This window comes from Microcebus murinus, chromosome 5 (assembly GCF_040939455.1).
Source record: "Microcebus murinus isolate Inina chromosome 5, M.murinus_Inina_mat1.0, whole genome shotgun sequence".
NCBI lineage: Eukaryota > Metazoa > Chordata > Mammalia > Primates > Cheirogaleidae > Microcebus > Microcebus murinus.
Window position 1 is genome coordinate 88,919,980 of NC_134108.1, and position 18,207 is coordinate 88,938,186.

An 18,207-nucleotide genomic window follows, 5' to 3' on the forward strand; every position below is an offset into this window, starting at 1 on the left:
GAGAGCACATAGTGAATGTGTAGGGAAACCGCTTAGAATGGCTGAATCACTGGGTTGGCGGATTATAGAATGAGGGGTGAATGGCAATGGCGAGAACTTGGGAAGTAGGCAGGGTAGGGTCATGAAGGGTCTCATACACAATGTAACAGGCAGCTAGACTTCCTCATATGGGTAATGGAGAGCCATGTTTAAGAAGACATGTGTTTTGGGGGAATAAAGTACTTGGGTTACATTTTAAAGAAAGATATGGGATGGCGAACAGGATACGCAAGTGGAGACTAGGATAGTAGGTTAAGAGATCTCCGTGACCAGAAGTGCTGAGAGGGTAATTTAATGTAGTACATGCAAAGAAAGGAGGAGAGAAAACTCTTGAACAGTCTCAACCTCTGCAGTACTTATATTTTGGGCCAGATATTTCTTTGTCATGGGAGGCTGTCCTGTGCATCATGGTTTGTTTAGTAGCATCCCTTGGCCTCTGTCCACTGAATGCCAAGAACAGCCCCTCTGCCCCCCCTCATGATAACCAAAAATGTCTCCAGACATTGCCAAATGTCTCCTGCAGGGCAAAATCGCCCCCTGTTGAGACCTACTACTTTAGACATGCCAGTATTAAAACAGAATCAATTGGACTTGGATGTGTGGAGATAGTAGGAAAAGAAGTCATCAAGGTTAACAAAGAAAGAGAACAGGTTTGATTTTGGACATGTTAAATTTGAGATACTAGTGGACATCCTAGTGAAGAGGTCCAAGAGGTAGTTGGATGGATGGGTTTGTCCAAGAGGTAGTTCTCAGTTGGAGATACAGATTTGGAAATGATCTGCATATAGATGGAAAGCAATATGATCAGAGTGGATGAGATCACTTAGGGAGACTCGTGGAGTGAGAAGAGGACCAGACAGGACCTCTGGACAGCCAAGTGTTAAGGGTGGTAGAGAATTGTTGAAATCATTATTTAATCCTTGGTAATGAAAGAAAGATTAAAAAGAAGCATGTATCACTATGTCCTTTTTAATCAGTAATGAAGACCTCAGTATCCTCTATGACCCAAGTGAAAGCAAAAATTTCTTGAAAAATGGTGGGTGTGGGAATCTGGAAAATTTGCATGAGATGGTTAGTTTCCACGTTAGAATTAATCTAAAATTAAATGCAGTATTTGTTGAATTTATTTTCTCTCTGTGCTTTCAGTGCAAAATTAAACAAAACGTTAAGAAGCCTTATAGTTCTATTACAGGGAATGAATATACCTAGAAATGCCAAGTCGAAATTGAAAAATCCACCATACCTTTATTAACAATGTTGTTTCATTACGTTTTCATCCATGTTCAAAAACAGTACTATAGTTGAAGGCTCAAGGGAAATAACTGTAGATTTACTGTGTTTCCCCAAAAATAAGACAGGGTCTTATATCTAATTTTCCTCAAGAAGACACCTTAGGGCTTATTTTCAGGGGATGTGTTATTTTCCCCTCAAAGCCTCAGCTTGCAGCGCGCACAGGATGTCCGGGACCTGACAAGGGGAGCCGACCTTGTTGGTGTGGCTGCCGGCACCTTTCTGGTCACCTCTGGGATAGTAGCTGTCACGATGGGGCAGATGAGAAGGGCTGCTCGTCATCTTTACCACTCCACCACGAAATGCATGGGTTGTGCAGATATGCCGCGTAGCCACGCCCGTCACTAGGTCTTATTTTCAGGGTAGGGCTTATATTGCACAAATGCTTAGAAATCCTGCTAGGGCTTATTTTATGGGTAGGTCTTATTTTCGGGAAAACACGGTACATACAGACATATTCTTTAGCCTTTGATAAGATTCTACAGTGCTGAGTCTTGGAAAAAAATAAAATGTCATGAAGCAATGGACAAAAAGCGCTTACAGGATAGAAAGCAAATCCAGTAACAGGAAACAGTGTCATTTTTGGCAGGAAAGTCAGATGAAGTCAGGAGCTAATATCCTACAGGTGACATGATTTCCACAGAGTCAAAGCTAATTGCCTACATGCCAGTTATGGTGAGAGGTCTTAGACTATGGCAATAGCTATCTGTCACGAAGGAACTCAATACTGAAAAGGCAGCCAGACGCTTTGGGTAAATAAGTGATTACCTGAATGCAAGTTTGATACCTTTGTGAGAAACACGAACTCTTCAGGCCAACAATGTACCACTGGAGGTCCACTCTCTCAAATAATGTACATCTTCCAAGACACCTTATAACCAAACTGGCACACCCATTCAAAATACAACTTCCACACACGGCTTCCGTCTGTGTTAAAAGGGGGAAAAACTGAATAAAGTTTTTGAAATAATCGCCCCATCTTACTCATCTGTCAGATGATACTAACCAGCGTTCTCTGCAACGCAGGGCCCTGTGTGTGCCCATTTCTGTAGGGACCCGACTGCCTGCCTGATTCCAGCCTGGCAACCTTTTCTTCTCCCCCTCCTTTCATCAACATTAGAAGAGAAGCTAACAAATGGATCTAATTACCACAGTGGTTTGAGGCTTCTCAACTTTTTTTTTTTTTCCCTTCCAGCTGTAAAGATGTCCTCAGACTAAGCTTCACATTCAGAACTGCTGTCAAACTCTCACTTTAATGGGCACTTAAATTTAATGTCAAGCTGATGCCTGTGGAAGACCTTGATTAAATTTGCAAACAGTAGACTCTAACCGAACCAGAACTTTAGCGTTGTCTCATTTCGCCTTTCAAGCTGAAATCCCAGAAGTTTTCTTTTCTTCTCTGTAAAGAATTACAGAAGTTTGCCTGCAAAGATCCTGAGTATCAGTAAGACAGCAAAGTGTAACAAGCAAAACACCCTGTATGCTTTTAGAGAGAGAAGAAATCCCTCAGCTTATTAAAATTCTATGTGAATTAAAGATCCTTCCCATTGCTTTATTCCATTCCCAGCTCATTCAAAATCTATAACTATTCACTTTAATGACTCTATAATATTATAAGCAGCCCTAAAAAGTTTACTTAAAACCTTCCTAGTGTTCTTCTATGCACACAGCAATTAAGAGTTTTGTACTGTATGGGCAGAGTGGAAAACATTATGGAGAAACATAAAAGAAGTATGATAGAATCTCTGCTGACAATGTCATTACTTCAACCAGCTACAACTATCCAACCTAGTTTCTTTCTTCTGCTGTTTCTTTTTTTGTCTTTGATAATCACACAGCCTCTCTTCCTCGAAGAGGTAATAAAAGACTAAAAGTTAAAAGATCTGGAAGATTCATATTCTTTTTCACTGGCTACTGTTTTGAAAGGAGGCTCTTGGCTTTTGATTTTTCTTTTGGGTTCTTCCTACATCATCCAATTCAAACAGGTCTGCTCTCAAAGAAAACAAATCAAAATTGTCAAGACCTGTGAAGCATGAAAAATAAATTGCTTTTTCCAACTCCAAAAAGCACCCAAAAAGCATTAATTTCTATCTTCTTTTATGCACCTCTATCCCCTATCCTCTAATCTATACACTTCACAAAATGTTTATATATTCTTCTGTATAATACACGACAGGAGATCAAACCTTATTATGAAGAAATTGAACCTGTAATACAACTCACATTTAAACTAGTGTTATTTTGGAGTTTGACTAGACACTTATAAAACATTCAAGTATAGGATGACACAAATTCTTGAGGCTGCCCGTATAAAATAAATAGTCCACTAAGGCACAACTGCCATGCTGTTAATGGCTCTGTCCTTTTAGCTGGTGGGCGCACAGGCTTCATAAAAGGAGAGCGTGAGGCAGTAGGAAAAGACAGCCTTGCAAAATGTTGCCAGACATGAGACATCTTGTCATAAGATTTCTCACTGAACTACAGCAGAGAGTGTGTGTCTAATACTTTCCTCCCTTTAATACAGCAGAGACTTGCATTTCTGTGCTTGGCTTTCTAAAGCTAACTTAATTCTGTGGTTAAAACAGCTCTGTGTAAGCATTTGTTCTTAATTTAAAAAAAAAAAAAAAAGACTTGTGGTTTTGCAGTTCCTGGATAAAGTGGTAGGCAATCATCAGATTCCTGTTGAGAACTACAAATGATGAAGGGAGCAGCAGATGGTTTCAGAAGGGAGAGATTTATAGGGGTAATCTGTAGTGGAATAATACTCTTTTCCAAACTAGGTGATGATAATTCACCAAGACAACTAAAAGTTCAGATAGTATTTCATTTAAGTGTATGTTACTAAATATTCCAGGAACTCTTTGACTCAGAAGCCTAAAATAAAAACCTGATATAGTTGACATTTTTAGGTTCTGATGATCTGATCATGTTTAAATCTTTCATATTGATGTAGTTTATCACAGGATTAAAGACATGGTGCTTCTAATAGTCCAGTTTTCTGAAAACAATGTCTTCTTTTTAATTTAGTTACATGTCTGATTCAAAAGGATAAAGGAAAAGTACCCCTTTACCCCTTGATACCAGGAAAAGAGGACAGAAATAGACTAATATTTTTCACATATTCCAAGGTAAACAGTAAGAGTTATGTTTCAAAATGGTTTGTTTTGTTTTGTTTGAGACAGAGTCTCACTCTGTTGCTCAGGCTAGAGTGCCATGGCGTCAGCCTAGCTCACAGCAATCTCAAACTCCTGGGCTCAAGCAATCTTCCTGCCTCAGCCTCCCAAGTAGCTGACACTACAGACATGTGCCACCATGCCTGGCTAAGTTTTTTTATATATTTAAAATGGGTTTCTTAAGAGCCTCCAAAGTCTGGGTGAGCGAATAGAGAGCCTGGGAGGAAGTCAGATAGGGACATCCACAGTGACATTGCTCTGTGAGGCATAAAGTGCCAAGGATCATCCACTCCCACTCTCCCTCCTTCCCAAAGGCAGGCAAAGAGGGCAGGGCATCGATCTTGTATGTCGATAATCCTCCACATTTACTACATTCTGCCGCTGGCACTGAAAGGAGGAGGGTACTATGAATATCAGAGTATTCATTACTGAAGCTAATAAAGTAACCAAACCTATTTGGTAATTCACAGCAACCACAGAAGTAATAAGACACGGAAGTGGAGGGTTTTATAAACAAGCACTTCTTGCTTCAGAAATTGTCTATTCCTCATGAACCTGCCCCTAGAGTGAATGAAAACATGACAGCAGATAAATGCCATTATTTTTTTTTTTTTATTTGCAAAGGAGAAAGCAGGGTCAAATGCCATTATTTTATATTTAAAACCTCCTATTCTGTAATAAATATAACTGGCTGTACAAACCTTGGTTTTTTAAATTCCTAAGTCACAATTCATTTCAGTGGAGTCTGCTGCTACTCAAAGGGGCCAAAGTTCTCCTTGCTGATGTAGAATACCCACAAAAAAGTCAATTAAAAAAACAACAATAACCCAAGAAAAGGAAACAATTTAAAATCTTCAGTGGTGATTAGCAGTGTGTTGGATGTTCCAAAGTGCCACTTTAAGGATGTGAGGGCGATCTGGCTGCAACATCTGCCACCCCACTGATCGCCAGGGTTGATTCGGCTGATCTGGCTGGCTAGGCGGGTGTCCCCTTCCTCCCTCACCACTCCATGTGCGTTCCTCCCGAAGCTACATGCTCACTCTCGGTTGAAGAGAACGACCTTCTCCACTAGAAGAGGAGGACCAGTCTTCGGTCAAGGGTATAGGGTAGCTGCGCTCCCCTGCTAGAACCTCCAAACAAGCTCCCCAAGTGCTACTTTAACAACTGAGGCAATGTCCAATCTTAAGACACAGTAAGATTCTCCCAATTACACACAGACACAGTCATGGATGTTTTGATATTTATTAACAAAAATGGGCAAAAGGATGGGGTCAAAATGACAAAGTGATAAGGGTTAAAATAAAAATGGTTTTAGCTGTATTTTTGGGCTTTAATCAGTCCAGAAAGCTGTTTTTATCTCCTAAAACAGGATTTAAATCACACCATTCAAATGACAGATTTTAATAGAAACTCTTCCTCCTCCCCTTTGTCAAAGCAAAACATAGCGTGGTTCTGTGTTTTTACCTGCACGCATGGTTTCCTAGTGAGTGTGTGTACATGAGGAGGGACTGGGGAGGGGTGAAGGGAGAAGTTGAACAAAGGTAAAAAAGAAAAAGGCAGAATCGTAAAAGTAGGAATGAAGGATAGAGAGGAAAGGGGCTCCTAAACCGCCCAACAATCATTCGCTGAAGTAATCTTCTAGTCCCTCCATATCCATGTCTAGAGAGGAATTTAACGAGGCCAGAGCGGATGATGCATCCTTGGTTTTCTGGACATTTGCTTTGTGTTGAGGGGTTTCTGGTTGGACGGCCTCCTTCTTGATGTCTTTACCTCCGCTCAGAATACGCTGACTCTCATAAAAGAACTGATTGGGATGATTCAAAGAAAAGCCACAATCATCCACCTGTACGAGGAAGCAAATGTATATCGCGTTAATACACAGCAAAGCTATAAATACAAGAGTTTCAAAGTCTGTCCTAGCCCTCATTCAAAACTTACTTAATACCTAAAACATGGATCCTAACTGTTCTAGTCCATAATACTCAATCCACTACTTGTATGTTTCCTTCAGAAGGAGTTGCAACTAATACCCAGAGATTAATGACTCCATTTATATTTTCAGCCCAAACCTCTGCGCTTAGTACCAGTTCCTGTCTAGCTTGAGTTCTATATTCAGTGCCTACTCAACATCTACAATGGCTCAAAGGCAGCGCACACTCAGTATGAAACTTACCCTTTCCCCTCTCCCCTGCCCTTTGCTCTGTGTGACTGGTATCACCATCCATTCTTGGGCATAATGGATACCTCCCCAGCACCCTACCTCTCATCCACACCACACCCTCAACTCTGGCAATATCCAAACCATTACCAATTCTGGGCGATGATTACCTCAAAATAAAATATTGGAAAAAAGTAGTAAACATATGTTTGGGAAACAAACCTGGGTGTGTGCATATGCGTGCCACATTTTGTCAATGATGCACAGGTTAGGGGTCTGTGAGATTCATTATTGTATCCTCAGTTCCAAGCAAAAGGCCAATAAATATTTGTTGTTTTTAAAAAAAGTGATCTGAAAATCACTTTTGAACATTCTGATACTGGTCCCTGAGACCACTCATATTTTAGAGCTTATAATAGTCTGGCATATGTAATCTCATTTAGTATAATATAAACTCTGAAAAAGCAACCTAGATCAATGTAATTTCTTCATTCTAATCTTGAGATTTCCCTGGTCTTAATTTTTTATAGAAATTTTTTTCTTTTAATTTTCTCTGTGACTTAATACAAACATGCCTAGGTCCATAGTATTATGCTATTTTCTCAAATACTAGCACAAAACTTTTGATTATCGAATTATGCGTTACACTAATTTCCCCTCATCTGAGGTTTTGCTTTCAGTGGTTTCAAATCCCTGCCTTCTGTATGTGGAGCTGACAACAAAAATACCATTTTGCTTAAGTTAGTTACTTTGTTGTGGTTTTTTTTGCTTTATATTTTTTGGAAACTAAGAAGCCATTACACTTCTTTTGTCCATCTGCCTTCTATTTACCAATCTTTTTACATCTCACTTTTTGTACTGAAGTGAGTCGCACACAGTAGGTATCTAATAAATGGTGAGTTGGGCTCAGAAATAGCCAGTGTATACCAGTCACACATTTCACATGTTAATTGAAGACTTACTATGTACAAGACCATGTTAGAAGCTAGTATTTTTTCAGAATATAAGAATGCATTTGACTAAGACTAACTCAAGAAATTTCCAGCCCAGTAAGTCATATATTTAAAAACCTCTGCCAAGAATGGAGAAGTGATACGGGTCACAGATAAAGGCCTATCAGACTCCACAGTAGAGAAAAATTCCAGCTGGGGAGATCAAGGAAGCTTTGTAAGGGAAGTGCTATTCAAGTAGAGTCTGGAAAGATGGAGACAATGAAAAGCTGGGACAATGAGGGAAAGGGCAATGTGAACAGCAGGACTGCAGGAGCAAGGCAAAGAGGAAATGTCCTGGGAAAGCAAGTAGTTCACATGGCCTGGTGCGAAAGGCACAAAAAAGGGAATAACAGGGAATGAGGTTGGAAAGACAAGCAAGGACCAGACCTCTGAGAGCCTTGAAAACCAGGGGTAGTAGCGTAGACTGAATTCTCTAGGCAACAGGGAGTCAGCAAAAATCCTTAAAAAGAAGGGAGGTGGTGTGATTAGAGCTATGCATAATCTTCTCGTAGATTAAAATGAATTGGCAGGGGGAAAAGTTGTTGTTGTTGTTATGGTCCAGAATGAACCCTCCTGACGGGGTCATCAATAAACAGAAACAAGGGCTTTTCTGGTAATACTTAGGCACCCCAGGATTCTCCAATTCTCTTTAGTAAGTTAATATATGTTGGGCCAATAATTTTATAGTAACTTCAGTGTGTAACAGATAGTGATCTAAGTCTCTTAAAATCAGTCTGCATACTAAGAACAAATGTTTCTTTGCTTTACTTTTTTTTTCACTTGGGTGCTTAATTTCAAAATGTTTCCTGAATGTTTAGGATACATCTAAAATTTTTATTAACAATGGAGTCACTTGTGAACTTCTTTATTATATTTGATTTTCATCCAATTCATTAAAAACTGGGAGATCCACCATAAACTTTGCATTTTACAAAGTGTTCCACAAAAAGTAAGTTTATTTCCTAAGACATTTCAATCAGAAGGCTTTACATTTTATTTTATTATTTTTTATTTTTATTTCAGGATATTATGAGGGTGCAAACACTTTGGTTATATTTTATGACTTTGCCTCACCCAAGCGAGGGTTAGAGGCATGCCTTTCCCCTCTACAATGTTCACTGCGTCCATTAGTTGTGAGTTTACCTTCCCCCAACCCCCTAATCCCTGGAGAATGTTACTACCATGTGAGCACCATAGTGTTGATCAGTCAGTGCCAATTTGATGCCGAGTACACGCGGAGCCTATTCTTCTGTTCTTGTGATACCTCATTTTGGAGGATGGGCTCAAGTTCTATCCATGAAAATGTACGAGATGCTAGATCACCGTCGTTTCTCATAATTGAGTGATATTCCATTATATACATATACCAAATTTTAATAATCCACTCATGAGTTGACAGGCACTTGGGTAGTTTCCACATCCTTGCAATAGTGAATTGTGCCGCCATAAACATTTGGGTGCAGATGTCTTATTATAGAATATCTTTTGCTCTTTTGGGTAGATGTCTAATAGTGCTATTGCTGGGTCAAATGGTATTTCTATTTTTAGCTCTTTGAGGTATCTCCCAATTCTTTTCCACAGAGGTTGCACTGATTTGCAGTCCCACCAACTGTGTAAGAGTGTTCCTGTCTCTCCACATCCATGCCAGCATTTGTTGTTTGGGGATTTTTTGATAGAGGCCAATCTTACTGGGGTTAGGTGATATCTCATTGTGGTTTTTTTCTCTAATGATTAGAGATGTTGAGCATTTTTTTTATATGTTTGCTGGCCATTATTCTGTCTTCTTTTGAAAAGTTTCTGTTCATTTCCTTTGCCCATTTCTTGATGGGGTTGTTTTATTTTTTCTTGTTGATTTTTTTAAGTTCTAGATAGATTCTTGTTATCAGCCCTTTATTGGATGTGTACAAACAGAAACATTAGAGGTTAGGACAACCTTGGGATCTGTTAAATTGAACCTCCTCCATGCAGATTAGGAAACTGAGGCCTAGAGAGAATACATGGTTTACTCAAAGTCCTAGAATTAGTAACTGGTTTTGTCTAAATTAAAATTCAGGCCTTTCGACTAGATTGCTCTGAAAGCTGTTTTAAGAGGTTTTATGCAAAGTCAAATAAACTGACAATGATATCTTCATTATAATTATTTCTAGAGCTAAACTTGGCTATAAAGATTATAAAAAAATACAGTATTTCATGCAAAAAGAATGTGATACCTTGTGCTATAATAACACATTGGGGATTTTCTACCCCTTGCTTCAAGCTCTTAAAGTTTTAAATACCTCCAATACCTCTATCACAGAAAACAACTCGGAATTATTAGACTTTAGTGTGGACAAAACGAAATATGGTAATCTGTTTTAGTCTCAGTTTCTTCTATGAAATGGAGATAATAGTGCTATATAATAGGGTTGCTATCATTGGTATGGGAAAACCAAAGAAATATGAATGTTACAAGAAAGAGCTGTTGGTTCTATGAAATCTAAATTAAATGTAGAATGACTCAAGAAATGCAAGTCACTTTAAAAAAAGTTGAATTCCCAGAAGAACAGGGAATAGGATCATACTACTTTGTATATATTATTAAGGTCCTTTTCCACTTTAAAGAAACCCACACCAGAAACTATTGATGGTGTATTATGGGTATGGTTTGTAAAAGAAAGATGAAATAGAATTCCAATCACTAAGCTATACTCGAACGAAAGACCTTGCTCTTACCTCAAAAGATCAGAAAATGAATGACATTTAAATGTCTTAACTTTAAAATATAATATTTAAGGAACATATGTATTTTTTATGAATCCTTATTTTAATTAACATTTTTTATTAGCCAACGAAAATAGTGCCTAGGGCCTTGACGTGAGAGTTTGTACCATGGCTCAGTGTCATGTTATGTTTCTCAACTTTCTCTCTTAGTTAAGAAAGGCAATTTCAGGCCTATTTTGTTAAGCTCATTGTGATCTATTAAGTTGCTAGATAGCAAGATGAAATTATGAATAGCTTCCTTTTTCCTGAATTGTGTTTTCTTTTAGAATGGGTTGTCTTTTGAGTCTTTCTTTTACTGTTATTTTTGAAGAAAGTATATATAGTTGCCATTAAGTTTCCTTTTATCTTGCTCAAGGAAAAAATAAACTTAGGGGTTTTTTGGGGAAGGAGAAGAGCATAAACTAAACAGAATGAAAATAGACCTTTAAAACCAAATTAGGAAAAAGAATAGAGAAAGAGAGGTATCTACGTCTAAATCCCCCATTTCGTTTATTTCTGCTCAAGAGGCAGCAGCTATTTACTTTTCATTTGGAAATATTAAGTATTTTCCTGATTTTTGTCTACTATGAATCTTCTGTTTCTTTCCTTGCCTCCTTTCTTGTTTGGTTGCAATTGGTGATGTTTTTCTTTGTGGTTGATGAATTTTGACCATGTTTCATACATTTTGTCAGGTATTGGGAAAGGCAAATTCTGTGATGCGTTTTCATTCTGCGGTATTAGCTTGGAAGAGCCAAAGTACTGTAAAGGATCCGAAACAAGATTAGTATAGCTGGAGTCCAGAGGAAGGGGGGCTGGACTGGAGGCCTTAATAGGCTATGTGATAAATTTTAGATTTCATCTTGAGAGAAGTAGAAGCCATTTAAGGCCTTTTTAAAAGCAGGTTCCTGAAATGATCAGATTCCTCTATTTTAAAGGTCACTTCAGCAGCTGTGTGGAGGAGAAAGAACTGGAATGGGATATGTGTAGATGGTGGGAAGTGAGTTAGGAAGCTACTGCAGTGATCCAAGTGAGATGATGGTGGCTGGTAGCCCAGCATTCTAATTGATATCCATAATGATGACCCTGAGTCATTATAAAAAGGCTTAATTGTTTTTCATATATCCTGTTTAAAATGGCAGGAAAATGTTTGATAGGTTTTAACAAGATTTCTGTAGAGATTTATATGGTGGGGAAAAATTATGCTCAGCTATTTATAAAATAAGTATCCACAATTACTCTGTGTCCAAACAAGTTTATTTCTGAAAACATTATTTTCAATTAAAAGTCACATTAATCTACCCAAGGGCTAGTATTTTTATTTATACATGGAACATGGAGAAAGTAAAGAATATACTTACAGTATGAAATTATTTTAAACACTGATCCCTAAAAATAGTGAGGAAAACAGGGTTTAAGCAGGCCAGCTTTTGACATATACTAAATGAATATCTCTCAGACATTTGCTTGGAATCAGCACATTTTGCACACAATGACCTTCACACAAACATGGGTCTCATATTTCTGCCACTGCAAATGTAGATTTTGAAGGAATGAAAGCAATATTGTTTTACCTATGGGATATTTGGGTTTTAATCAAGAGGTTTTGCAATGACAGCTTATAATGAGGCAGCTGGTATTACCAAAACAGCCATATGGAACTATCATAGTGCTGCTGCAAATGGTATCAATTAACTGGTTCATTTTCAAAACTTTCATTTAAGCGAGTTTGATCACAGAGGCCTCAGGAAAATAAACAGGGTTTTATTTGGGGGGCGGGGAGAGGCAGGAAGGCAGAAACCTATTTTTATATTAGTATCTTCCTTCATTTATTACCTTTTCTAACATTTAAAAACCCTATAATGAGATAGCCAGTGAATACAAACAGCCTTTTGCTTCATTGATTTATAGGTGGTTTAAGTTAGATTGCTTCTATATGTGACAGGATTGAGATATATGTTTTTTCAACATCTTCATTCATCTAAGGCAAGTTTTAAAAATTAGCAATAGTATTATAGCAATACTTTTATGGGAATAATCAGTAGCTATTATAAAAGCAGATTTGAGAAGTAAAAAAAAAAACCACTCCTTTTCAGTGATTATGTCACAAACTCTAATTTTTATATCTTAAAATAGGAAAGAGGTTGGATAATAGACCTTAATTTGTGAAAGTTCTGAGGCCTCTTAGTTAAAAGTGTCTGCAAATGATTAGGAACATATATGAAATTAAAAACTCTCACGCTGAGCCAGCGGATTAAGGAATGTAGTCTTTGAGGAGTGAGTCACACAAAACTGGTGCTGGCTTATCTGGTGTGATTCCAATTGTAATAAAACTAGTGAGATTCTGTTGTTGCTTACTATTTTCTTGATGTTTAGTCCTTTAAATTTTGTAAACAAACATGCTTTAAAATAAGAGTAATACTTTCAAAAATTAGGTGTAGAAGAAGAGGACTGGACCCACAGCGGACTAGGGCTCTGGATCCAGCTAGTTCCATTGACCAGCTGTGGTATGTAGGGCAAGATACTTAGAATCGCTAGGCCACCTTTGTTTTAGAATGTAAATGATGAAGGTTGGATCAGATGACCTCTAAAGTCCCTCCATGTTTATTATTATATGAGTCTAAACAGGAAAAGGCTCATCACCACCACAGTCATCAGTGCAAATCCAATACCAAATACCACGAAACAGCACAAGCTTTCGGATGAGTTAGAGAGCCTCAGTTCAAACCCAAGTTCTATCCCCTCTTAGCAATATGACCTTACACTGGTTGCTCAGCCTAAGTTCTATTCATAAATGGGGATATATACAGTACCTTGCTGTAGTGTGAATTAAAACAGCTAATGTGTTCAGAGAATTTAATGCTGTTCCTAGCACACATTGAGGGTTCTATAGATACTGGCAAATATTATTATTTTAATTATTATTGGTATGTTATAGAATGTTTTTCCTATGAAATATTTTATCAAGAAATTCTGCAATTATATAACCAGAATAGAAAAATTATTTCGTGACAACTACATAGAAACACAAAAATAATTGTAAAACTTAGCACAGTAACTGATGATGAGTTCCATAAATGCAACATCTTTTTGGGAAAGGTCATGGATCTCTGATAAATGCCACAGACAAAAATGTTTCCAGAAGAGCATGGACCTCCAAAGTCCATTCTTGGAATCCATGCTCAGGATCAGTGGCTGCAAACTGAGGGCCAGTGGGCTGAATTTGACCTGCAGATGTGTTCTGTTGGCCTGCACAGGGCCTTAAAATTTGTCAATGGAATGCCTCTAATGGCATAAACTCTTCGGTGTACCATAGTTCTACCTTACTCTCTGGTATTAATCTCAGCCAGCTTTATTTTTTTTGGGTTATTTACCTGATCTCTGTAGGCCTCAGAGTTTGTGACCCATGCTTCATACATTTCAGAACCTACTATGAGACAGACTGGGTCATTCAGCACTCACTGCGATAACCCAGCAGGCCTTTTTGTACCAAGGAGGCTGGCAAGATAAAAACCAATTCCCTGACTCCCTTACAGTTTGGGGTGCACAGGTAATTTAGGTTCTGCCATGCAGATAAATAGACTTGGAAAGCACATTACAGCAACATGAGGTTGAAGGATCAGATTTTCTGCATGGAAGGTGGCAAAAACCTTTGGTTCTTCTGGGCAGCTGTGGCAAATGTTCTAGATCTAGTCCAGGGATTAGCACATTAAGGCCCGTGGGTCAAATCTGGACCCTACCTATTTTTAGAAACAACCCTACTGGGTTAGAGTCACACCTATTCATTTACATATTTTCTGTGGCTGCTTTTTCACTACAATGGCAAGGTGACAGAGACCATATGGACCACAAAGCCTAAATTTTTACAATGTGGTTCTTTACAGAAAAAGTTTAGTGACCCCTTGGTCTCATCCCTACATATAGAGGAGTAGGTGGCAACTGCCTAAAGTAAGATTTTCTCATGATGTAGTTTCCTCTAGTTCCAATATTCCTGGTTCTGCAGCATCCAAGCTTAGTTCTCTGGCCCTTCTATAAATTTTATAAGTTAATACCACGTAATAAATCCCTTTCTGCTGAAAATAGCTACAGTGGTTTCCATTGCTGTAACTAAAAACCCTGAATGAGACAGAGAGTAACAAAAGACAAAGAATTAGGCTATAAAGTACAAAAATTTACTTACATTATGTGTCATCTCGAAGTATTTCTGACAGGCTACCTGGTAATGTGTACCCTTTACTAAATCCAAAATCTAAAATGAATAAGGAAAAAGAGAGAAATTAGAAATTGTCTTCTAAGCCACTGTAGCTTGGCGTTTTTGTAATCTTCATTCCAGACAGGAAATGCAATAAATCATGTAGCATGTTGTACTTCTGCAGCCCAGACACTGTGATAATTCTGACATTATACAGTAGCGGTTTAGGTCAGCATTAAACTACAGAGGACAAGAGATAGTAAGTGATCTTTCTGACCTACCAACTGTGCATTTTAATAACTTTACCTCGACAACAAGATGAAAATAGATCCTGGTATTATGACTTTGACAGTTATTGTCAGAACATCATATTGCAACATCTCTTCCAAAATTGTAGATATAAATCTAGCAATCTAATGGTTGGTGCATGAAGCAATCAAGTATACTATTTAGATTTTTATTTTCCACATTACTAGTTTATATAGATACAGCATAAAATCCTGCTTGTGCCCATCAGGAAAATTCAATGTAAACCCATTGGATGAGTATCTGTGAAGAGGGAATGCTTTTTACCTTCAATCAGATTTGTCCTTTTTGAAATGAAGTTATTTCTAGTAAAGCTCAGCAGAATACAAGAGTGAATAGTCTATTCTGAACACCTATTAGGAACATCATTCTATCTTTTGTAAATACGATTTGCTTTCCAATTCTACGTCATGTAATCTCTTTAGAGTGGTGAAAACTCCCATCCTTATCAGCAGAGTGCAATGCCAGTTGAAATCTGTAAAGTTTCACCACCTCCCCAAATAAATAAAATATATATTTGTCCTATTTATCTAAACACAGTATAATGCTGGAATTAAGAGATAACCTCAAATAAAGGGAAACATAATTCTGAGAAATGTTAATTTCTATGCCTTTTCAAAAGACTGACCTTCCTGTCACAAAAAGAAATGAACATGAAGTCTCAAACTCCTGCCATCCTCATTATTGAATACAGCTTTACATCTTTTGACAGATACACAAAGATATTACAGTTGCAGAATGGGCATCATACAATACTGACAAGAATGTGCTTAAAAGATTGTTTTTCTCTGATTGTCTTATAGATTACTTTTCTGATTTGATGTCACCTTTTATTAGATCTTATGGAAGACCTGTGTAAATGCCAAGCAATCACAGAATCCATTTGACCTATCTACTTTTCTTGAATTAGTAGAGCAAAAATGAAAAATACATCAATTTAAAATGAATGACAAATTTTAAAATGAAGAAAGTGTCAAAGTTTTCCAAGTAATGCTAACACTCTGATGCTTTTACACAGCTTTTAAAATTGTATTGAAATAAACATGCAAATAATTATTGACAAACATCAACAATATATTAATATCTGTGAATTAGAGAAGACTTCAAATGTAAATTTAAGCTTTAAATCATGCCATAAATTACCTGAAAAGAATTTTAATTCATAGAAATAAAAAAGCTCAACTATGTGGTATATAAGTTCCTTTTATGTAAAAACAAAAGAATGAATCTAACATTTTATTCTATGCATATACATTTCTTGTTCTATGTATATAAAGCAAAAATAATACATTTAAATATCTTCCTTGCAAAGTAAATATTTAACATTAGGTACATACAAACTAATATATATGTTGGGGAAACATGCTATGAAGAAATACTTATAAGAAACATTAATAAAAATATTTAGTTGCATGATAATCAAATATGTAAAAAAGTTACTAAGAACAAGTGACACACAAGTCAAGGAATGTGAGAAAAGGAGATTTACTGGAAATTTTAGGTTCTATAAAAAATTAAATTTAGATTAAACACACAACAACCCCCCCCCACTACCAGGGAGGGCTCTTCCTTAACAAAAATAATTGACTTTTTCCTTTATCTTTTTTCAGAGAATTTTTTTTTCTGCTTAGAATTTTTTTGCAGTTATTTACTATCAACAAATGGAGACTTCAAAGCAATAAATCTTCCCATGGATTAAAAGAAGATATTTCATAATGATAAAAGCATCAATTCATCAATAGAACATAATCAAATATATATATAGATTAGGATTTCAGGAACTATGAAATAAAACTGAAAGATCTGCAGTTAGTACAAGACAACTACACTAATAGATGGAAATTTAAACAATTAAAAATCAGTAATAACATAAACAGTATAAACCAAAACAGCCTAAAAGACTCTTAGGTATATGTTAATTAAGGAGCTGTCAAACTGTTTTCCAAATTAGTTGTATCATTTAACATTTTGGCTGTATGTTATATCTTTGCCTCTCCCTAGCTAGAGGTATGCCCTTCACCTCCACAATGCTCACCACATCCCTAAGATGTGGGTCTACCCCACCAATCCCAAAATCTCTGGTGAACACCACCACCATTTGAGCACCATAGTGTTAGTACCAATTTGATGGCAAGTACATGTGGAGCCCATTCTTCCTATCTTGTGTCACCTCACTTTGGATAATGGGCTTAAGCTCAATCCAGAATGTAAGTAGTGCTAGCTCACTGTCGTTTCTTAGAATTGAGTAATATTCCATTGTAAACATATACCAAATTTTAATAATCAACTCATGAATTGATGGGCACTAGGGTTGTTTCCATGTCCTTGCAATAGTGAATTGTGCTGCCATAAACATTCGGGTGCAGATGTCTTTATTATAGAATATCTTGTGCTCTTTTGGGTAGATGCCTAATAATGCTATTTGCTGAATCGAATGGTATTTCTATTTTTAGCTCCTTGAGGTATCTCCAAATTCTTTTCCACAAAGGTTGCACTAATTTGCAGTCCCACCAGCAGTGTAAGAGTGTTCCTGAGAATTTTTATTTGAAATTTGCCTACAGTCTACAAATAAATCACCCAACCATTTATCCTTAACTTTACCAATCATGCCACAGCATAGTTGAGGTGAATGAAAATTTCTGTACATATGTAAAGGTGTGATGAGAAAAAAAGAAACTAGAGGATTTTTCCCCCTTTGGCCAGAAATGCTATTCAAAGACAGACAAATTTAGACCTATAGGGGTGAGACAGAGAGGAAGAGAAGAGAGAATAATGAACAACAGAAATACAGAGGACCCAAAAAATGAGCTAATAAGAAATCCAAGAAAAAGACTGCTTTGAGGTGAGTAGGTATTAATGGTAGATATTATCTTCATTGCAGAGATGAAGAAATACATCCTCTTAAGGTGTCTGTCTCATAAGGGCCATTTACCGCAGAAAGACTTAAAAAAAAAAAACTCTTGCTTTAAGAGGAATATAAAAAACATGCTTTTAAAGTGAAGATAGAAAATATGAAACATTACTAAAAAAAATTCAACTAATAAAAATATATATTTTAAGATTATGATCTACATTACAGAGATATAGGAAAAGCAAAAAAGAGAGAAAGAGAAGTTCTTGTGGACCAATGAATGAAGTTAGGTTTTTTTCTCTAAGTAAAATGGGGAGCTACTGCTCTGTTCAAAGCACAGGAGTAAAGGAAACTGACTTACATTTTTAACAGGATCATTCTGCCTGCTGTGCTGGGAACAGATCGGAAAGGGCAGGTGTACAAACAAGGAGCTCATTACAAGAATCCAGGGAATAAATGATCAGTCCAGG

At 37.1% G+C, this 18,207-nt stretch overlaps 1 protein-coding gene across 1 annotated transcript in view; it reads right to left on the minus strand.

Moving 5' to 3' along the window:
• Window positions 1–5,735: 5,735 nt before the first annotated feature.
• The window catches only part of PRIM2 (DNA primase subunit 2), a 278,889-nt gene continuing 266,417 nt past the window's right edge, over window positions 5,736–18,207 (minus strand). Inside the window, exons 13-14 of the mRNA XM_076003253.1 lie at window positions 14,569–14,637; window positions 5,736–6,345 (exon numbers count right to left, since the gene is read on the minus strand). Coding sequence (XP_075859368.1) covers window positions 6,121–6,345; window positions 14,569–14,637 — 294 coding nt within the window. The 3' untranslated portion in view covers window positions 5,736–6,120. The remainder of the gene's footprint in view (window positions 6,346–14,568; window positions 14,638–18,207) is intronic.